General features: G+C 50.0%; 1 protein-coding gene across 27 annotated transcripts in view; it reads left to right on the top strand.

Annotated features, from left to right (window-relative positions):
- Positions 1-22,473, top strand: part of MICAL3 (microtubule associated monooxygenase, calponin and LIM domain containing 3) — a 219,473-nt gene that overhangs the window by 161,820 nt on the left and 35,180 nt on the right. For 16 of the 27 annotated variants that reach the window (XR_013364536.1, XR_013364537.1, XM_077871749.1 and 13 more), the window contains 6 exons: positions 5,347-5,542; positions 12,618-12,868; positions 14,716-14,805; positions 16,836-16,973; positions 18,163-18,225; positions 21,778-21,891. Coding sequence is in view for 25 of the 27 variants with exons in the window: in XM_077871749.1 (XP_077727875.1) it covers positions 5,347-5,542; positions 12,618-12,868; positions 14,716-14,805; positions 16,836-16,973; positions 18,163-18,225; positions 21,778-21,891 (852 nt within the window). In the remaining 2 variants the exon portion in view is untranslated. Of the gene's footprint in view, positions 1-5,346; positions 5,543-12,617; positions 12,869-14,420; positions 14,677-14,715; positions 14,806-16,835; positions 16,974-18,162; positions 18,226-21,777; positions 21,892-22,473 lie in introns of those variants that run through there. The other 11 variants (XM_077871773.1, XM_077871752.1, XM_077871765.1 and 8 more) reach the window with 7 other exon arrangements.

The raw sequence follows: 22,473 nt of genomic DNA, 5'->3' as shown, positions 1-22,473 counted from the left end.
ATGGCACTGATTATTTCCAGTCCTGGGCCATTTCTTATGAGAACATGGCCATAGTTGACAGCTTTAGACACTCGAGGTCATCAGTCTCTTGCAGCAGATAGGTGACACCCATAACATCAGAGGGCAGGCTCCCCAAGGGCAGGACCCTTGCCTGTGTTGTCCACTGGGTGACTGAGCACCTAGCCCAGTGCCTGGCCGGAAGTAGCTCTTCAATAAATAATTGTGTAACGATTATGGTTGAATGAATGAATCCAAGCATCCATTCAACTAACAGACCTGGAAAAGAGGATGAAAATTAATCCTCAATCCCAGTCCACTGTGCCTTTTCCTAAGTCCTTTTTAGACTTTCAGATTTCATTCAAGCTTTCCCAAGCTTGTAAAGAAGGAAAGAAAAAGGGAATGGGGGAATAGGCCAGAAATGAGTATGAGGAGCGAGGCCCCTCAGCTGTTCCAGTCTCCTAGGTGACACCCTCACAGTTGCCTGAAGCCCCACAGTGTGCCGAGCAGCGGGCTCCACCTCCTCCCAGGGCTTCGCTGCCACTGCTGGAGGGAAAGGGGAAGAAGACCTGTCTGCAGAGGACTAGAGTGGGGGGCGGGCGCCTCTGCAGTGTCATCTGTGTCCCTCACAGCCCTCTGGGAATCAGACACACACAAATAGAGACTTTTTGGCAGCTCTTGAACATCAGCTGAGAGCAGGTTGTCCTGGTAGGAAAAATATTTCTTTCAGGATGATATATGGAGCTCATGCAGGCAGTGACTGTTCCAAAACAGAGTCCTTAGGTCAGGCCCAGAGCCTTTTTCCTATTTAGGATATGACCCAGATCCTGGGAGCTGTTTCCTTTTGGTATGCGTGAAGCTGGGCTTGACGCATACAAGCCCAGTGACCTGAGATGTGCCTGCCCTGACTTAGTGCAGACTCGGCCTCGAAAATGATTCCAGATCTCCCATTTCCTCTGAGGTGGAAAGTCCCTGTGCAGTCGGCTGAAAGCACGTGAAGTGGGGAGGCCCAGGTAGGTGGGCTCCAGCCAGACGGCCTCACCCCACTGCTTACATTCTCACTGGCCAAAGCCACATCTGTCAGCCCTCCTAGAGCCTCTGCTCCCACATGCCCTTCTGTTAGCTGACAGAGGGACAATCCAGGGGACAAGGGGGAGGTGCTGAGTCTGCCACTGTGTCACAGCCACTGTCTGGGCCTCTTCCACACTCCCCTCCTTTGATGGCTTAGCTTATCATCACCACCTAGTTAATCTAGCACATGGCCCCCTGCTCACCACAAAAGCAAGCATATGATGTGGATTTCTTTGTTTTTAACATCCCATGGCATTTTGAGGTTATGGGCTAGGGATGCTAAACATATTTTGGTAGTCGGTGAATTCTGGGTACTTGCCAAGTACCCTCTGAAGTACCACTTTCCCTTTGGGAAAACGAAACCTCCATGGGGACTTGACCCTAAAGGGAATGTCCTGTGGTGCTCTTGTTGCTCAGAGCTCTGGGCGAGTCTAGCTCCGTGGTTACGGACCCTGTGGGCGCAGAGAAGACTGAGACAGGGAGGTGACTACTGATTCCACCTCAATTCTTAAGAAATCTCCAATGGGACCCTCCTAACAGTTTTCATGAAAAAGCATCCTTTCTCTGTGGGACTGATGTGTGAATGATCTGAGTAGTTCTGAGAGCCTCTCATTTCTTTTTTGTCAATTGTGGCCAAGCTGAGAATCAAGTCAACATTTCTCTTCTCCAAAGCCCCACACTCTGGGTTTTGGCTGCCAAGTTCTATTGCTTGATGATCTATTAGTCTGCAGAGCTTATAGAAACTCCGGAGAAGTAACTCTGGAAGGAAGACAGAATGTCATTCCAAATGCCAGATTCTGTGCTCTAAGACACTTTCATGAAGTTCTGTGACCTTCATCTTAAAAATTATGGTGGGGAGGAGATCCTGGTGGGGAAAGTTGTCTTCTTCTCTTCACATCATAAATCCAGGAATAGCATGGTAGTCTTTTGAATTCATGCTGTCTTCCTTGGATTCAGGTCTTGGCTCCACTGCTTACTAGCTGTATGACCTGGGGCAAGTCGCTTAATGTCTCTGAATTTCAGCTACCTCATTTGCAAGCTATTTACCTATCTCATGGAATTTCTTTATTTTCTTTAATATTTTATTTATTTATTCATGAGAGACACACACACACACACACACACACACAGAGGCAGAGACACAGGCAAAGGGAGAAGCAGGCCCCATGCAGGGAGCCCGACGTGGGACTCAATCCCGGGTCTCCAGGATCATGGCCTGGGTCGAAGGCAGTGCTAAACCGCTGAGCCACCCGGGCTGCCCATGGAATTTCTTTAAAGCTGCTAGGCTAACTCCATATTCCTCCAGAACGTCTTCCTTGACTCCCCTGGTCAGAGCTACCTTTTTATGTACTCCCATAGTACCACACGCAGGCTACTATGCCCCATAATACTTGGTACATCATACTGAAATGATTCTTGTGCGGGACTGTCTCTTCTGTGACTAGCCTGCAGCTCTTTAAGAGTATAAAGTGTTTTAATCTGCTTTGTTTCCTGAGGTTCTAGTAGAATTTCTGGCCAATGGGATGGTTTTTACCCGCTAAAAACAGACATCGTTTCTTGAGTATTCCTCTACATGAGTGTCTCTGTTCACTCTACCTTGAAACTGCTTGTATCTGAATTGATGAGTGTTAGTTGTTTCCTTGAAGTGATCATTCTTATTCTGTTGTTCTTTCCCTATCTAAAAGATATACTGGTTTTTATTCTTTATCTTTGGAGTTCCCCAAAACTATATTTGGGTAATGGCCAAAATAAATTCACATTTATTTCATGAAAGTGAAATAGTAATATCTGCTTTCTGCTTATGGGTAGTTTGTCAAAAATATATGATGGGAAGGAAAGAATCAGATGATATTATAGTCAGGGGATCCTTAGCCTTCTCATATTTATCATGTTGGGTTTTGATGAGGGGAAGGAGCAAGAGAGTACAGGAGGACTGATGTTTGGAAACAACAGACTAGTGCAGTTAGAGCCTGTGCGCTCCAAGGGCTGGTGGCAGCAGGGGGCAGGTTTAGGGGATGCTGTGGCAGTAGCCACCTGCTGTGCTCCCTGTGTCTTTTTTGCTATTACCTGGAATCCACATATTTCCTAATCTTCCAGATGCCCTGGTCCTGGATCATAGCTTACACTTTTAGGGCCCTGAGCTCAGTGTTGAAGAATGGACCAGGGATGTGTAAAATGTCCCAACTGGGGTTTCAAAAACTAGAACAGGTGGACATTGCACAGGGCCCTTGGGAGCCCAAGGATTCATGCTCTGACCCCATCATTAGACATTTACCTAAATTTATAGATGAACAGGCCCTGGGTCTTGCTTTTCAGTAAAGATTATCTAGTAAATTTGAAAGATGCTATTTGGTGGAAGATCCAGATAATTCCAACAGATGCACTAAGACTATTCTGTGGCTGCCTGAACTCACAAAAAGTTCTTTTAATGACAGTACAGAGAGGTCTAGAACGTTGTACACAACAAAAGTACCAGGATTCCAGAAGATTCTCTGCACAACTGTCATGTCACAAAAATTACTAAATCAGTATTCCCATCCCGTTTCTTTAGTCCTTCATCCCAGAGATTCTGACTTTCCCCTGATAGACCACCTGTCACCCAACACTGGGTTGATATGATACTGCCTACCAAAACCCAGTGTTCTCTCTTAGAGCTTAGAATGGCACCGAAGGCCCCATGGGCTCTGTTCTCATCCCAGTCTCTTTCTCTTCTCTACCACTTTGAGTATACTGCTACTAGAAGATCTAGTAATACCAAGCTGTTGTTACGTATCAGTATACCTTAACCAGTGCTGTTCCCTCTGCCCAGAACTCCTTTGTCGAGTAACTGTTGTTTGCAATCCAAAGCAAATGGTTACAGCACACCTATGCAAAAATACGCACAAACTGGTGCTAAGAATGTTACTGGACATCAGTTGTGTCACTAAATTTGTATTTGCTGAATACTGCCCACATACTGGGTTTACGTAGAAGAGGAAAATGATAGGTTCAGGGCACATACCTGTGTGTGTGTGTGTGTGTGTGTGTATGGACCTAATTTCATCCCATATAAATAATAATCCTAGAGTTGAGGGTTGTCCTCATTTATAGATCAGGAAATGAGCTCTTGGTAGTTATAATTTTCCTTGGAGCCTTCAGCTGGTCACTGGTGGAGTACAGTGTCTCACCTGGATTTGTCTGACTCTAGATCTAAACCTATATCACATGACAGTGAAGATGTTAAAGCATAAATATGATAGGTTAGAAAGATTCTAACCAAATCTGGGATAAAAAGTTACATCAAAAAAAAAAATGATGAAGGAGATAATAAGGAGAGAGGAGGGATCCTTATAGATTAAAGGTGATGAAGGAAACATAACAAATATGACACTTAAGTTTTTCAAAATCCATGAGTCATGGTGGTTCTCAGAGAGAGAGAGAGAAATGGAAAGAGTTTTTTATAGAGAGAAGGAATGATACAACTTTTAAAATCCCCATGCGTCACTTGGATACTAAAACCCCTGGATAAAAGGACGGGGGACAGGAGAAGCCCCTGGTTTCTCTGTATCACCCCATGGTATCACAGCAGAAAGACGGCTGGGCACCCCTAACCGAGCAGCCAGGCTGGTGTCACCAAGAGTGAGACAGCCCCACTGTACCCCTCCTGTGTGCCATGGAAGGGGCACAGTGTCGCCCCCATGCTTCTTTTATTAAATAGGATGTGTTGACCATGATCCAGTCCTGAGGAGACACACAAATCCACAATGTAACAGTTCTGCAGCCTGGACACCTCACAGATCAGCCAAAAGCAATGCAAGGGCCGCGATTGGGTCCCGGATCATCGGCGGGGGGGTGGGGGTGGGAGTAGGGGTCGGGGGTTGAGGGGATGGGAGAAGCAGCGAGACTTGGTCGATAGGAGCCCTCCTTAGGGTCTCTCCTGAGTCCCTTTGACCCTCTCCCCCTCCCCACCCCTTCTCCCGACTGCACTTGGGTGCAGAGATGACCAAGGAGAGCAAGCTTGTGCTCCCCCAGAGGGGCAGGTGTGCTGTCTTGTTTCTCCTGCTGTACTCAGCCCTCACCTGGCTCCTGTGACCTGACTGACCTGCAGTCTGCCCCTTGTCCAGCTCCCTGGCCTGCACAGAAGGTCTGGCCCCCTTTCACAGAAACAGCAGTGGCTGCCTGAGACACCCAGCTACCCTGCTGTTAGCGCCGCCTCCCTCACCACACCCTTCCATCCCCAGTGCCTGTAGTCCTGCCCCATCCTTGGTCACAGGTCTTTCTGTTTTGCTTGTCCTGCAGGTTCAAGCGTGAATGGTGTGGAAGAGCCTAGCATTGCCAAGAGGCTCAGGGGCACTCCCGAGCGGATTGAGCTGGAGAACTACCGCCTGTCCGTGAAGCAGGCCGAGGAGCTGGAGGAGGTGCCCGAGGAGACACAGGCCGAGCACAACCTGAGCAGCGTGCTGGACACGGGGGCAGAGGAGGACGTGGCCAGCAGGTCAGCCTGTGCTTTGTCCTCGCGGGTCTTTCCCAGACAAACATCATGCCCTAGTGGGAGTAGGCAGCACTGGACGCCCAGTGAGGGCTCCGAGCCACACTATCGGGTGCCATGTACCAGTGGGGTGACACTAGGCAAGCTGTGTAACTTCTCTGTGCCTCCGTTTCCTCCTCTGTGAAATGTAGGCAGTACTGGGACTTTCCTCACAGAACTGGTATGAGGCTTAAATAGTATGAAGCATTTAAAACAGTGCATGGCACAGGTTGTGTTGATGGTGGTCGCCTTCCTTACAGCTGTGCATGGTGCCTGGCCAGGTACACAGGATTTCTGTCATCCTGGCAGGAATCCTAGGAAGTAGACTGGAGCATATATCTTGTTGCTCTATAATTGAGGAAACTTGCTGGTGATTTGTACTAGGATCAAGGATTGACTAAGACTCGAACTGAGATTTCCTAAATCGAAGTCTAGATTCTTCCTGTTTCCCCACTGCCTACTGGCCTCCCCTTTTGTAGTTCCCTGTCTCTTTGTCTCATTAGCTGGTGAGGATCACGACCCATGGGGCGTAATTCAAAGATTCAGTGAGTATTTCTTGAACACCTACCATGGCCTTAGCACTTTGCCATTTGTCGGAAAGGTAACAGAACAAAGGTAACAGTCCCCGGTCCTGTCCTCAGGTTGCTGCTTATGGGTTTCCTGGAGGGAAAGACAGACACAAAGGGCCAACAGTGCACCTGAGGCAGTACGCTGTGGGGGCAGGCAGTTCAGTGGTAGGAGCCTCAGGGTTGGAATCAGGGGTTCCTGTTGTGGCACCAGTTGGTTCTACAGTCTTGGGGAAGCCACCTCTCCATCCAGGCTTCTTCCTTCCTCCTCTAGGTAAAAAGAAGAGCAGAAAACTTAGGTACCAGAGGCTACACCCACAGCCAGTGGTTTTGTGCTTGGCCCTCCCAGTGTTTTAATTACATCTGAGTGACGACTGAGGGGGACACATGCCCTTCCGCCCCACAGAACTCCCTGGGTCCAATATCTTTGCCCTATGGCCTGGTTTTCCTTAGTGCCCAGGTTTTCCAGAGTCAGTACAGGACTCAGAGTGCTCCATGGAGCATTTTGGTGATCAGGGACACCAAAGAGAACAAGATAAAGACAGAGTAAAATCACTATTGCTCAGACTGCTGCAGGGCTTCTGGAGTAGGAGCACTTACCGTGTCTCCCAGCCTAGTGGAGGCTTTGCATTAACATGAGGCATACGCTAGGTGCTTTTTTGTCACCACAGTAAGGAAATGCGTGGGGGATAAAACAGAACTTTTATTATTACTACTATTTACTGAGTTCTGAGAATGTTCTTCAGAGGGTGTCTGCCGGGCAGAGCTCCTTGCACTTGCATTCTGTCACCTGAGACACACTTTGGATGAGCTGTTCCTTGGGCTGGACGCACAGGCAGCACATCTGGGCATTCCCAGGCAGCCTCCCCCTGGGTGCTTGCAGGGCAGAAGCCGTCCCTGCATTCACGTTATCTCAGAACTGCATCTCACCCAGAGCATCCACAGAGCACGCATGCCTGCTCTGTCCTGATGAGGGACAGCCCACTCTCTGCAGGGCTGATGGCTCAGCCTCACGGTAAGCATGCTCAGCTTACTTTCCTGCCTGATGACAAACGCCACTTGATATAAAGATAATTCCTGGACCTGCCCTGGAGTAGCTGGGCTTGGGGTGGAGACCAGGGGTACCTGCTTTTAACAAACAACCTGGGTGAGTCTTATCCATGTCCTAGTTTAGTCTACCCACGCAGAGACTGCTGGCCCAGACCTAATTAGCTCCATGACCCTTCCTTGGGGCACGGAGGGGGAGCATCTTCCAAAGGAGACCCTGGAAATAGTACTTTTATTTTCTCTGGGAGAGAACAGGTACCTGAAGACAAAAGAACACTAACTTTATTTTTTTTTTAAGATTTTATTTATTTATTCATGAGAGACCCACAAAGAGGCAGAGACACAGGCAGAGGGAGAAGCAGGCTTCCTGCAGGGAGCCCGATGTGGGACTCGATCCCGGGTCTCCAGGATCATGCCCTGGGTTGAAGGTAGACGCTCAACCGCTGAGCCACCCAGGTGTCCCAAGAACACTAACTACACTAACTTTATGATTTTAGTTTTGCTTTCTCCTGATCTCCTAGCTGGAAAACTTTGCCCTGGGGACTGAAGATGGCTTGCGCAGCACCCATCTGCTAAGGGCCTCCAGTGTTTGCATATCTCTGACCCTGCAGAAAAGTCAGGGAGGACTAGAGCCGATAGGTGCCCTTTCCAAATAGGGCGGCCTGGCTACAGAGGACTTCCCCAAAAGTCCTTGACAGGCTAGCCTGAAAGGGCTTGGCCCTCCTTCAAGGCTGACCACAGATAAGTGGAGATTCCTGACTGATCCTCTGTCTTCCTCACCCCTTCTCCAGCAGAGGCTATAACGTGAGCCATCACTGAGCAGGATACTGCTTTTAGCACAGATTAAACATCTATTGTGCAAAGATTGCTGGACAACATACATCTTCTCTTGCATCTGCTGAGCAATAGTGTTTACACCGTTGTCAGAGTGCACTCTCTGATTATGAGTGGATCCATTTAAAAATGAAAGCCATGATTCCCTATTTCCCTTGAACACCACCCGAGAACTTCAAGTGGTGTTTCAAAATTGCTGTCTGCCTCCTTCACAGTAGGGCCCACCCAGATTCCCAGGCTCCACTTTCTGAAGTTGGACCCAGGCAGGCAGGAGACAGCCCTTGTCTTATTCTTGGGTTTGCCACCCTGACAGCTGCTGGTGGCCAAAGAACTCTTGGGTTCTTGGTGAACGTCCAACAAGGCACAGTGTGACGGTGGTGTGAACATTGGTGGAAATCCTGACCTGTCACACCAATGATTCAACCTCTTTAAGCTTCAATGGCCTCATTGGTAAAAATGGGATATTATTGTGTCCTAGAGTCCTATCGTTACCGTGTCCTAGGGTTAATGTGCAATTAAGTGACCTAATTCATGTGAAGAGCCTTGTGCCGCTGGCACTTCATGGAGCTCAGTGAGTGTTTACCATCACTGTTGTTGCTGGCCTCTGCCCTTCCCCCTCCCCACATGACAGACCTCTGCTTGGCTCATTTAAGTGTGGAACAGATCTGGTTTTTTTTAGAATCCAGCCCATGTACCTGCTGCTCTTGCTTCCTCTTACCAGGCCCTGTCATAGCCTCAATGAGAGGGAACTCGGGGAAAGTGCTTTGAGATCACTGATTGGATATATGTTGTAGCAGGGAGGATTTTTGCAAGAGGCTCTTCTCACTGAAAGGGTCTGCTCCTAGTGATGGACTTCAGAGGCCTCATCTCTAGGACACCTGTGAATTTAGGTAGCAGCTTACCCTGGCTTTCTCTGGTTGTGCTCCATCCTTGTGTGTTTGGGCTATGCTAGGCACTGTGTGTACACAGTGCTAGGCACTGTGACGAGCACTACAACAAGCCAAGCAGACCTGGTCCCTGCTCTCAGAGAGAGTGCAGTCCAGGGGGCGCCTACCTATATCAGTCGAGGGGTTGGGGGTTGGGGGGCAATAGATTGGTTTGAATGCAAAAGCAGATACCAGTCATGATAGAGTGCTGATCTTGAGGACTGCATTTCCTGGCCTTCATCTCTCCTAGGAGGCTATAAATTGAAAGGTCACCCTCTTCCCAAAAGGGCAGAGCAGTTGGTTGTCTGTGTTGTGTCTTGTCCTGAGTAGGGATTCTCCCCACTTACAAAGTTTCTAGGCTGACATCCAAGTGGCAGAGGGTGGTCTGCCTCACTGTGGATTCCTCCTCTGCACCCTTCCTCCTAGCCTCTTCAGACCCAGAAACTCAGGTACTGGGAACAGCCAGAAAATGTAAAATGAGCCTTGAGGTTCTGAATTTACATTGTGAATCTTTCATGACGTTAGGATCCTGGTGAGACCAGGTCCAAGGTCCCTTGGAAATGGTGGTCCAGAAAAGAACAGTTAGCAACCCCTGTCTGTCTCTCTGTCCTTCACAAAGGGAGGGAGGCTGGTTTGCCTGTCGCAGATTTCCAGAAGCAACGTATCCAGGCTTCTCAGAAATGGACTGAAAGCTGGTAGCTTATGAAGAAGCAATGGTTTACCTTTCCACCCTATTTTTTTATGCTCCTGTGCTTCACTTACTGTTTTCCCGTGGTCCTTGGGCTGTCATGAAACTAGGCAGTGTGGCACTCATAGCAGCTATAAGTGAGGCCCCATTGCCCTTATCATAGAGTGGTCATTGCTTACATTACGTACAGTGCTGCCGCCCTCTTGACGTGGCACAGTCCAAGGAATCTGCTGTATGGAAGCCCCCTCCCAGGAAGCCACAGTGAGAGCCCGTTGAGCCTGCTGACCACTGGGGTAGCCTTTGTGGACCTGGCTAGGAGGGGAGGACAAGCAGGCCTGCCTTCTGCCCAAATTTACATTAAGATTTAAGATGGTGTAGAAAGTGTTCTTATCCTTATTTCATGTCTGAAATATATTAAGTGGTATACATTAGGTTACACATTATTATTAGTAAGAAAGTAAACAAATGACAACACAAAAGTAAGGTAAAAATAATACCTAACTAAATACTGAAAAATAGTCAAAATCCAGATGCCAGGCTTTCCATGGTCCAGATTCTTAGCTTTACTTGCCTTAAACTGCCTCCCCTCGACCCTCCATCCCACTACAGCTCTGCTCTACCTTACTTTATCATGCTGTGTTTGCTTCTTCTCTCCCCCTGAGAATAAGGATCTTTTGTGCCACCGTTGTATCCCCTGCAATGTCTAGGAAGTGCATTATAAGGAGAAGATGCTCAGTAAGTTTTAGTGGCTGAGTGAATGAAGTAATATTCACCAAAGTGAGCTCCTCACAGGAAGAAGCTGTCTCTGTTTATTTTTGTACCTATCTGGGTGAACTTTAATAGGTACTCAAAAATGTCCACTGAATGAAGGAAGAAATATGTAAATGAGTAAACAAATAGGTAAACAGCCGGTGTCTCAGAGTGTAACACAAACATGAAAAGCAAGCAGATCCCTAACCTTCACAACACTTCTACAAGGCAGGTGTTAGCTTTGCCTCCTGACTGCTGCGGATGCTGACGCTCAGGATGAGTAGTCAGCTCAGGGTCATACAGCTGGTAAGGAGCAGAGCCAGTGTGGCTCTGTGAGAACCAGGCACCTGGGAAGTCACGGGCATGCAGCCTTCCAGGCTGCCCTCACTCCTGACCTAGCTGAAGTGTGGGGATTCCCAAAACCACCCTCAAGTTCCTTGGTTCCTGAGAAGGATGCACAGGCTGATTAAAAGGTTTATACTGGTGGTTATGGTTTAATTACAGGGAAGGATACTGATTGAAATCAGCAGGTAAGGAAGCACACAGGGCAGAGTCCAAGAAAGTACAGATGCCGAGCCTCCAAGGTCCTCTCCCTGTAGGGGCAGGGAAGGGTTACTTTCCTTGTGTTAATGTGTGGCGAAGTCCCTATACTATTACTCATCCAAGCCTGGGTGTTCAGAGATTTATTGGGGCTCCATTACCTAGACATTGAATGACTCAATGTCTACATGGTGTGATTGAACTCAGTCTCCAGGCCAAGTAATCCTGCATGACTCAAACCTCCACCCCCAAATTGTTGGTCTTTCTGATGTGGTCAGCCCTCACCCCAATCACATTATTAGACTACCCACCATAACCCAAGGATCCCAGAGAAATAAAGCCATTCCCATTGGGCAGGACCTTCCAGGGACTTAGAGTTTATCTCCCAGGTGCTGAGACAAAGGCCAGACCTGTCTTTGAACAAGGTTAAATTCTCTACTGCACAGGTACCAGTAGCACTAGTAGTGGAATGTCCTTGACCTTAACACACTGTGTTCACTGATTCCCTCTCCACAGGCCCATTCTGAGTGGGGAGGGAGCACCCTGCCATCACAGGAAGGCAGGACTGGACATCCAGCCCATGCATGATGCTTCTGGGGTTAGAGGCTCTTCATGCCAGAGGTTGGACCATGCTTGACTGTAAAAGCCAAATTTCCTCCATCCCAGCCAACGACACGTTTCTCCCTGAGGGCAAAGCCCTCTCCTGGAAAAGGCTTTTGGGAAATTATCAGGCCATGAACCAGGCCTGGGAAACTTCCATTTATTCAGTGGTGTATGGGGATTTTCTCCTGAACTACAGCTCCATCGTACTCTGCCAGCAAGGGAGGAGGGTAAAAATGCTCTGGGGTGGTAGCCCTAAGGGTGGAGATCCAGGATTTTGGCTTGCAGGAGTCATGGCCAGCATCTTCTGACATCAAGTGCTGCTTCTCTGCCAAGCTGAGCTCTGGGCTCTGTGTAAGGGGAGAATGCTGGTGGGAAACGTGGCTGGTCGTCAAGGGTGGGAACCCCAGGGATGGGACATGTGTTTCCACCCTCTTCCCGTAGTCCCTGTACTATAACTTCAGTGAACAGTGCCTTTGCTGCATGTTAACTGTGTGTGCTCGTAGGACGCTGCTCCAGGCATGGCACACAGGGGGGCTTCAGGGAGACACTGTGGAATTGAACGTGCTGCCTTCCCTCCATCACACACGCCTTGATGGCCAGCCCATCTGTGGCTAAGACTTCATTTCAAGCCTCTTGGAGGCAGCTCTTCTTTCTTACCATGGTTCCCACGAGAGCCTTCCAACCCACCTGAGTCAAGTAGAATTGAGTTCCTCAAACCCAACAGTAGATCATGATGAAGGGAGACATTCTCTCCATGCTCCCTACTGTCTCTGAGGGCCTTTGACACTGGACTCAGTGTGGTTGCCACTCACTGAATAGAGACAACCCCAGACTGGGCTGTTGGCCTGTGTGGCTTTGTGTAGGGGTCACTCATATGTGTGTATTTCCTCTGGCCCTCTACTCACTCTCCTTCCCCTTTTTTGTCTTACCTGGGCAGCAAAGCACACCGCACCCCTCCATGTGTGTCCTCTCCCCCTTCCCGCCCAGCAGTTGCTTTGCTGGGACATTTTGCCTCTGGCTGTGATTTTCAACTGTCTCCTCAGTTTTTATCATTCCCTCACTCTGGTTGTGTGGTTGTTTCCCCACAGCAGTTCTGAGTCAGAGATGGAGGAAGAGGAGGAAGAAGAGCCTCCTCTGCCCACTTCGGACCTGGGCGGTGTTCCTTGGAAGGAGGCCGTGAGGATCCATGCTCTTCTGAAAGGAAAGAGTGAAGAGGAGCTAGAGGCCTCAAAGAGCTTTGGGCCTGGGCATGAAGAAGACGAGGAGGAGGAGGAGTATGAAGAGGAGGAGGAGGAGGAGGAGGAAGAATATGAAGAGGAAGAGGAAGAGTCTAGTGAAGGTCAGAAAAAAATCTCGTCTCCTAACTCAGACCCTATCCCATCCCTGAGGCAGTCTGGTTCTGTGCCTCAGTAAAGTTTCTGTGGCTGGAGTCACAGGGATATGCCTCCCACCGCCCAGAGACGATCCCTCCTGCCTCTCCCTCTGACCTGAATTTTGGGGGTAGAGGAGGCCATTGACAGTGGAAGGACTGTCCCTTGTGCACATTCTGAGTAGAAACTGGAAGGAGAAGACAGAGGGTCAGCAAATTAGGTTATACCTTTTCTCCTCATTGTCTCTCTTTTTTTCCTTTACTTTCCATTAAAATTATTTTGATGAAGAAAGGGAATTTAGCTTTCTAGAGAGTTCCCTGACTCCAAGTCCAGGATATTGGAGGCTGCAGAATACCGAATCTCACTCTGCTCAGAGCTGTTGTCGCTGAGGAGGGGCTAGGTGCTCACTAAACAGGGTTAAGTTGATGACAGGTAGTAACATGTTTGGAGCATCAGCCCAGTGTTCAGTCCATCTGGCTGGCTCTGAAATGCTCTCTTGCCTTGGACTTGAAACATTGCAATTCTGCGCCTACCTCTGGCTGTGTGTGTCATGGAGTGATGAGGAACTCGGTGGGCCTCCTTTCTTGCCTCTGTATGGCAGAGGGTCATTCTTGCCCTGCCCTGGCTGCACAAAGTCTGGTGAGTGGTGGGAAAGAAACCCGGACAGGTAGAGACCCGAGTGCCCCTGACAGCAGTGCCACATCCTTCACGCTGTGCTCTGTCTCCAAGGCACAGGGCGTGGAAGAGGGGCGATCCCTCCCAGCCATTATCAGAGAGGCACCTTAAATTCTTACAGCCCTGGGCCCTGTAGAGTTGGTGCTAGCTTTCTCTGCTGCTGCTGCTGGAATTCGATGTGCTTGGCAGCCCAGTCCTACCCGCATTTGGGCATGAGAAGGACCGAGGGCTGAGCAGATACGGAGCCCTCCCCAGACGGGGTGTGCAGTACTGGGCTGTCCCGGGAGCTATGACCTTCGAGACCCTGGTGAGCGGGGCAGACAAGAAGGAAGGAGCCTCCCCTGCCCTCAGGGTGCCTGGCACCAGGGTGAGTGGTCAGAGGCACAGCACTTCCTCAGGCCCCTGAGGACCTCTCTAGACCTAGTTCTCCTGTGCTCTTCCCTCCAAAGACAGAGGCAGGGGTGAGGCCCACAGAGGCCACACTTTGTTGGGTTGTCCCTCCCTCCCCATTCTGATGAGCAATGAATGCAGTCCGTGCAAAAAGGAGGCAGGCGCTGGTCCAGGAAGCTGGTGTCTTGGGTTCTTTCTCTGTAGCACTGTGTCTGCAGAGCTGTGCTGGCTCAGGCTCCGGGCTGCCCCTGCCTCCCTGTCAGTCAGAGGGGGCGATGGTGCTCACAGCACATCTGCATCCGCATCTGGGGGAAGGTTATTTTGTTTGTATCATTTCATACATCATCATCTCGAGCTGCTGATTCATATGTTCTATGGCTTGTAGCCCCAGACATGGCTTAGGGTCAAAGTCTGTGCCCTTTGTGGGAGAGCTTAGCCCTGCTTTCCCCCACACAGAGTTAATGTCCTGGATCTGGAGCTAGCGTCAAGACGCAACCTGCAGGGAATGGGATTTCACCGGAGAAACACATACTGGCAGATGCAGCCACACCTCAGGACTGTTCCGAGCCCACGGTGTGTGTGTGTGTCTCCTGGGCAGTGGGCTTCGTTGGCTGCGTAGACAGTGACAGGATGTTCTCACCTTGCACCTGCAGATAACTCTTCTCTGTTCTCTTTCCTCCCTTCCTTTACCACCCCCACCCGTGCGGGATTCTTGATGCTGTTTGTGGGTGTCTGACCCCCCCTGCTGTAGAAGGGGAGTATTGCCCCTGGGACAGAGAACTCCTACAAGGCCAGTGGCTCCGGCAGCTGTCACAGGAAGAAACTACGGGTACACGTAAAGGTACCCGCTTTGCCCTCACCCACCTTATGCCCTGGCACCCTAGCAGCCATCCAGAATTTGCCATCAAGAGCAGGTCCCACATGAAAAGATCGGCGTTTTATAAAACAATGCTGACGGGCTTTGGCACGTGCCTAGCTCGGCACCTGTCCCTGGGCCCAGCCTTCATGAATAGGCATGTAGACAATGGCATGTAAGACGAGGGGAGTCAGGGAGAAGGCAGAGAAGACTCCGGAAGCAGCCTTATTGAGCGTTGGCCCCCATCTGGGCCCCTGGTAGGCTTTGCTGAAAGTCCCCTGCTCTAGTAAAGACTCAACCTCTTCTAATATAGAAAACCTCATGTTGCAGTCACACTCTCGTAAGTGGCGGAACCAACATAGGTGTCATCACAAGCATAGGTGCCCAGAACCTCCCTCCACTGTGCCCTGTAACATTTCTCTGAGAAAGGAGGACAGTCCTCTGAGGCTGAGGACTCCCCAAGGCCACATTTATGAACAGGAAGCAGAACGTTATCCAGGGAGAAGGCTCACTGTCTTTTCTTTGTTGCTTAGAAGATGAAGAAAGACTTCACATTTTTCTCTTTAACTTACCTTCCTTAGTCCTAGGATGTTCAAGCTGTTGGGAGGTTTTGCTGTATTTAGCCCCACCCAACACCATGAAAGCCAATTGACCTTAGAGACATCAATCTGTGGAGACCAGCAACTCTAACGAGAGAGTGCATGCAGGGCTCCCAGCTCACATTTAACACCACGTGGTGCCCACATCCACACCTGGTGGCCCTACTGGTACTTTCTGTCCATATCACATTCTCCATTGCTTAAAAATTAAGAGGTGCCATGGTGGTGATAAAGCCAAAGCCAAATTGTCCCCTTAGATTGTGAAGAGTGGGCTCCCATCAGGATTCCCAGAGTCCTTCAGATCAGGTGGCACCTGCTCTTCCTGCCTGGAAAGCCATCCCCCCTCCCAAAGCGTCCCCTCTCTAAGCTGCTGGCTATTCTTTATTTTAACCCAACTGTGTGGCATGGTCCAAGCACCAGTGACAGGGAGCTTACGGGGTGGGGGCTGTATGCATATTCCTTGGGCTCTGACAGCAGGAATCATCTGAAGGATCCGCTGGCGAGTTCTCATATAGCTGCAGGGTGCCAAATGGAGTTTTCAGGAAAAGGGCTTTGACCTCAGGAAAAGCAGAGAGGTGTTGCTTTATTCCTGCCCACAAACCCCCACAGCTTTGGGATTTACAGGGTAGATCTGTGCTTCCTCTCCCAGCCATTGCCTCCCCAAACTCCTTTGTCCCTATAGCTGTGTCCCTGCCACAGACCAGCATGCAGCATGAGACCTTTTATGGAAGGGGGATTTTTTTTTTCTCTCTCTCTCTAGCTGCAAAAGATAAACACTAAAGTACCAGCAAAGTAAGTTTCCGCCCTGCATGAGTTAGCTGGCTCATGACAGAATGGTACTGTCCCATCCTACCTTTCTCTTGTCACTTGGCTTAAAGGCGAAGCTGTCAGCATGGTGGCAATAAGCACACTCTGTGTGACCACAGAAGGAACAGAACACACAGTGCATCCTCCAGGATCTCACACTGTGCTGGGTAACAGAGCCGAGTGCTCCTGACCCACGGAGATAGCCCTTCAGAGGCCACTTGTAACCTGCCCCTTTTTCTGACTTGGCATTTGGGTCCTTCAAATGCAGATGACATGAAAAGAGCATCAGAAAGGAGAGTTCTTTCTGTTTGAAGTGGAATGTATGGTTCTATTCATTGAAATTAAGAGTATAAGAGAAGCTTGGAACAACTAAGTCACATGGAACAAGTAGAAATTGTGTGTGTGCACATGTGTGCGCATGTATGTGGGTGTTCTCAACTTTTGTCTCCTTCTGATTCAAACTGACCCTGGCAAACACAGTAACTTTTTTTCTGTTTCCTTTCCTGTGGTGTTCTATCCCCTCCCTCTCTTGACCGTTTATTTTCTGCTTCCTTCCTCTCTGTCATCTCTCTCTTCCTCATCCCTCTACCTCTGACCTTGGCAAACTAGTTGGGAGCCAGAGGCTACAGCAGATCGTAAATCCGGCCGACCCCTTGGAGATCCAGGCTGATGTGCACTGGACACATATCCGAGAGAGAGAGGAGGAGGAGCGAATGGTCCCAACCTCTGAGTCCTCCACTTCTAGAGGTAACTGTTTCAAGATTGGTGCCCTTCAGAGCACCTTCTGTCCCTGCCTCCCCTCTCACTGGTGCAGAGGACTCTTCCATTATGGCCAAAGCCATCAGTTTGATCAAAATGTGAGCCCACGAACGATTTTATTTTCCCGATGTTAATTGTGACCATTGTCCTTAGCTGTTGTTGGAGGATATGTAAAGTTCTCTATGGGTTCAGAAATTATGAGCTCTTTCTCCATGCATGCAAAATAGTAAAATGAACTTGACCTTGGGACAACCAAGAACTTGTTTTCTTTCCCCGTATGATTAGACAAGGTGACTCTGTCCACTCAGTAAAATGTTCTGGTGCTTTCCCTGTATGGTGTGTCTGAGTGTGAATGTACATTGGCAGGATGGGGTGGGGGGGTGAGGGGGTGGAGCAAATTTTGAACTGAAATGAAGTGTGAAGAAGAGATTTAGATCCGGGAGGCCTTTTAGCTAGCATAACGTCCAGTGCTGGGTTCTAGGTGAGATGGTCTGTGTTCCACAGTAGCATGAAGACAAACTTTAGTCTGACTTCTTCCAGAAATAGCAAGCAAAACGAGGGAAGGATGGTGGCTGCTGAGGGATATGGCAGCTGCCACGCCATCCTCCCTGCCTTCTGACCACAGCATATGCACTGTCTAAATATGGATCCTTGGTGTCACCAACCTCTGACTCTCACTCACTCATCCTTGTGAGTCCATCCAACGCCTACTGGGGCCACACACCCTGGAAGGCTCTGAGTCTACAAAGGAGGTGCTTCCTGCCTTCGTGAAATTTAGCCCTGGATAGGGCCATCGGATCCTCCCCTGCCCCAAGTCCTCACCTGTTGGCAGGACCAGCCTCTGTTAACTATTTTGCAGCAGCATAAACACTCAGCAGGAGTGAGTGTTTAAAGAAGAAAGACCCTGCTGAGCAGGGATGTGGGACTGGCCTGGGCTAGCTCTGCAGCCTTGAGCCACCAATGACCCTCCCTGTGTTTTCTCCCCTTTTCTCATCCTGGATGCCCATTGTGTAGGCTAACAGCCGGATGATGACCCCTCCTTGGTGCCAGAGCAGCCTCTGGCTTGTAACCTCTCTCAGTTTCTCTCCTGTTTGGGGCTTTAAAATGAGCTCAGCTCTCCTCCCTGGGAGTCTGCAACCCTGTGTAACTTTGTATCTATCGTCTGTTTTAAATTCAGTGCCTGACCTTCCCTCCATACGCCGCGCAGCAGTGCAGGCCTGGCTGGAGACGGTCTCCGGAGGTAGTCTGGTGATGTTTGTTCCCTCCCCACTCACCATAACCATTCTCTCTCGGCAGCTCCGCTGGTACCTTAACACTAGAATTCTGGTCCTGCTGCTAGTGCATGCCGAGGTCGCGGGTCGGCGGGCGGGGGGGGCACGTGCATGCCTCACTCAGGCAGCCCATCCTTGCATGGACCAGACACGCACCCCACGCCCTTCAGGGAAGGTCTGGAGGAGAGCCTAGAGCATAGACAGAACTGATGTGAACCTGTTGTTATTATTATTAATAAAGGTTGGGGAAAGGCCAAAGCTAAAGGAACTTTTTCAGCGTGATTTTTAAAGTCTGTAGTAGTTCAGTTATGTAGCAGTTGGGTGTGAAGATAGAGGAATCAGTTAATATTCCACCAAATCACCCAACTACAGAGGACAAGACATTGAGGACTCAAGGACCTATGGAAGACTCCTCAGTGAAGAGGGGGGCACAGGGAACCTCTGTACTGAGGTGCAAGGTCTGTTTAAATACTTGGGCCAGGAGATAGCTGAGAAACCTTCGTTGTCTCTCCTGACCTTTTCTGGAGAGATGTCTCTCAATGTGGGCAACAGCCGTGCTCGGTGGGGGCAGGACAGTTCTGTGCATTATGGGACAATTAACTTCCCTGGCCTCTGCCCTCAAAACGTCAGCCACGCAGCCTCAACCTCCTGCCCCAGCCAAAAGTGCCCCACACAGTATCAAATAGCACTTGAAGGAGGGCAGTGTTGTCCCCTGGTTGAGAACTGTAGTCCTGGTGGTTGCTTCTAGGCTGAGTAGGATGGGAGCCCCCAGATCTTCACCACCTGTCTCTGAGCTCATTGTCCTCACTCGTGGGCACCAGGCACACAAGTCACAGAGCTGCAGGGAGAGCTGGACCTGTGGTCACACCCAAGCCCTGGGAGCAGAAGCTGCTGGCCATCTCTCCTAACCAGTCAGTCTCCCAGGATGGTGGAGAAGGCTGGGGTGTCAGGACTTCCCAGCTGGCAGCTGAAACGAAGCAGAAGCTCAGTATGTCTGTGATTCCCAGCTTCCATAGTGTGTGGCAGCTTCTAGCACTCTGCACTCCATCCTAACACGGGTGAACCTCCCAGTTCCATCCCTCGAGCTGCGTTTCTCCAGCATCTGCTGCTGCTGCATTGATGTCCCTCACTTGTTTGTTTTTTGATATATGTGACAATTGTTCCTTTCAAGGTACTCACAAGGACTGTAGACTTAGTACCTATCTGACTCTACAACAGGCATTCCCTAGTAGCTGCTCTGAGTTGGAGAACCACGTGGGGGCCGAGGGACAGGGCCGGGGATCGGGCTATCCTGACTGGAGCTGTGCCAAGCCGAGGAGTCTTGTCATGGTCTCCTTGGTGCTCCCATCCAGGACACTTGCCGACAGAGTATAAATTATCATCTTGATGTCCAGGGACTCAGAGTCATTTAAGCATACATGTTGGGCATGATGGGCTTTAATGGAATGAGCCCTGCTTCCACTTCCACTGGGTTGGAGTGACTGCCAAAGGAGAAAAATTCAAGGGGGAAAGAGAGGCCTCTGTGCCTTACCACTTCACAAATGGTGTCATGACGCCATGAGCTCGTTATCCAGATGATAGCTCAGGTTTGAGGAGGTACAGAGACTTCTGTTTGTTCCTCAGAAATCCTACTCCTAGAGTTTGACAAACTGAAACAGCAATGTGATCATATAAATGCTTTAAACCTATGGAAATAATTGAGTAGTGTTACCCCCGGTACTTTTCCCAACAAATGCCACCATCACAGGAAAGCGTCTTGGCATTACCAGCTCCATGGGCTACTCTGGTATCTCAAAAGGAGGGGTGTGATATCCACTATGTGCCAGCCTAGAACTTATTCTGGAACTCTCCCATCTTTCCACAGAGTCCATCCCAAACCTATTTTCTATGCTTCCCCAGAATCAGATGCAAGTCATCACCTTATTTTTAATAAGCTTGAGTATTCAAAAGGGGTGGTAAGATAGTTATACAGCTTAAGGAATTATTACTATTGTTATTTATTTTCTGAGAGAATACAACTGTGCCTGCGAGGAGGGGCGGGGTGGGGGAATGTGCAGAGGGAGAGAGGATCTTAAGCAGACTCCCCATCCCAGTGGGGAGTCCAGTGCGGGGCTGGATCTCACGACTCTGAGATCATGACCTGAGCCGAAAGCAAGAGTCAGATGCTTAACCGACTGAGCCACCCAAGTGCCCCAAGGAATTTTTTTTTTTTTAACAAAAACACCTGTGACTAGGTCAAGAAAGGACACAACCCCAGCATCTTCAAAGTGCCCCTTGACTTTCCTTGACTTCCTTCATACTCAGACCTTAGTGTCCACTCTCAGTGTTTGTGCCACACTCACTGTGCACGTGCTTCCAGAAGCAGGGATACAGATTCACAAGGCTGGATGATAAGGAGACCAGTGACCTGAGAGAGCCTCTCCTTGAGAGGCTTTGAAGAAATCTACCCAGCTGTGCCACAGCCCATACTTCTGCTGCCCACTGCCCCCCTGGGCTTTGAGCCTCCAGCTCTAGGATGTATACATCTAAGCATGAGCCCTTTTCCTGAAGTGAGAACCTCTAGAGGTGTTTGGAGAGTGGCTGTGTTTAGAACCCTGGAAGATGCCCTTAGAGCCCCTGGACAGACGGGTCTGTGAGTCCCAGGTAATGCTGGGATCTCACAGCATCCTTTAAAGCAGCCCGTGTTGCTTTCTTAATTACTTTCTCTTAGTCCAAGCTGTTAGTGCGAGTTTCAGGTATGCTTGGGAACAGGTCTGAGAGAGAGAGTATGTGTATGTGTGTGTTTAGGGGCTGGTTCCTCCTGAGGAATATGAAGTCGACGCAAGCTTTGCCTTGTTCAGCAGCACCGAAGGGCTATTCTTGAGTCTAGAATATGAACTTTACATACCCTCCCACACACTTTAAAAAAAAATTTCTCTGAGTTACCACAAGCAAAGCTGCAACCCCTGCGGGTTGAAAGGGGAGGTCGTTGCCTTCAGGTGTCCCGTCGGTCACTCATCCAGCAGGGGTCTTCCCTGCACACAGCACCGCACCTGCTAGATGAGCAGCATGGCCATGAGCACATCACCTAAAGTGTCTGGCCCCGGATTCCCCTCCAACCCTCTAGCATATATGGTGAGGATTAAGACTTGTGGCATGTGACAAGGTCCAGAGAATGCTGGCATGAGAGTCATTGTTGCTGCTGGATCGGCAGCTGGTGTCTGTCTGCTGGGCCTGGGGAAGCAGCGCATCCCCTCTGTCCTTACAGGGAGGAGCTTACAGCAGCCTCAGGGACAGGGGGTGGCCAGAGCCAAAGCTGCTCTCTTGCACTGGGCCCGCCGGAGCAGAGCCGAGCTAGCACCATGTACTTGGTCCCAGGCCCTCACCAGCACCCCAAATCCAGACCCCTCAGTCCCTCTGCCCCCTTCTTAAGGTGTTCACCTGGAAGCCCTGGGAAGACCACCATCTGTGTACACCTGCACAGGCAGGCTCTCCATCTATCTGTCCTTTTCTTCCTTCCTTTGAATGTTTCTGCTTTACAGTCCCATTTGATGAGAATGACCTGGAGGAAGATGTGGACTCGGAGCCAGCAAAGATAGAAGGGGAGGCCACAGAGAATGGGGACACAGGGGACACTGGTGCTGAGCTGGACGATGGTACGGGGAACCCCAGAGCCTCCTCTCTGCACTGCGCTAACCACCCTCTTCCTCCCAGTGTGTGACTGAAACTCCGGAAAGATAATAGATGTTAAAGCAAAAAGCAAGGCACTCAGACGAGACAGCTGTTAGTTAGGTCTGCTGGTCACGCCCCTTGTTCTGGCACTAACCTGAACACATGTGGCTCCGCCCCTTGGCCACTGTCCAGCATGGCCTGCGTTCAGTAAGCTGTGCTTGGGAAACCAAGCAGCTTGGGTACCCTGTGGAAGGTCTGTGAATGCGCTCAGAGGGGACCTACAAGGAGATGGCATAAGAATGACAGTCTGGGTGGCTGGGGAAAGGGGGCAGAGAGCAGCCTGAGAAATGAGCGGAGTCCAGGCAGGACTGGGGAGTGCAGGCTGTGGGATTGAAGAAGCACAGACCTCAGGTGAGGCAGACCCTTCCCAGGCGCCGGTGCTGTGTTTCACTCTGTTGTGGCCCGTCAGGTGCTGTCGGGTGCATTTAGAAAAAGAATGAATGGAGCTCCGTAGGCTTCGGTGAGAGCACAGCGTTGCAGAGAATAAGGCACTTTGGGCTGGGGCT

Source organism: Canis aureus, chromosome 25, assembly GCF_053574225.1.
Source record: "Canis aureus isolate CA01 chromosome 25, VMU_Caureus_v.1.0, whole genome shotgun sequence".
Taxonomy (NCBI): domain Eukaryota; kingdom Metazoa; phylum Chordata; class Mammalia; order Carnivora; family Canidae; genus Canis; species Canis aureus.
This window is presented reverse-complemented; position numbering and strand designations above follow the sequence as displayed.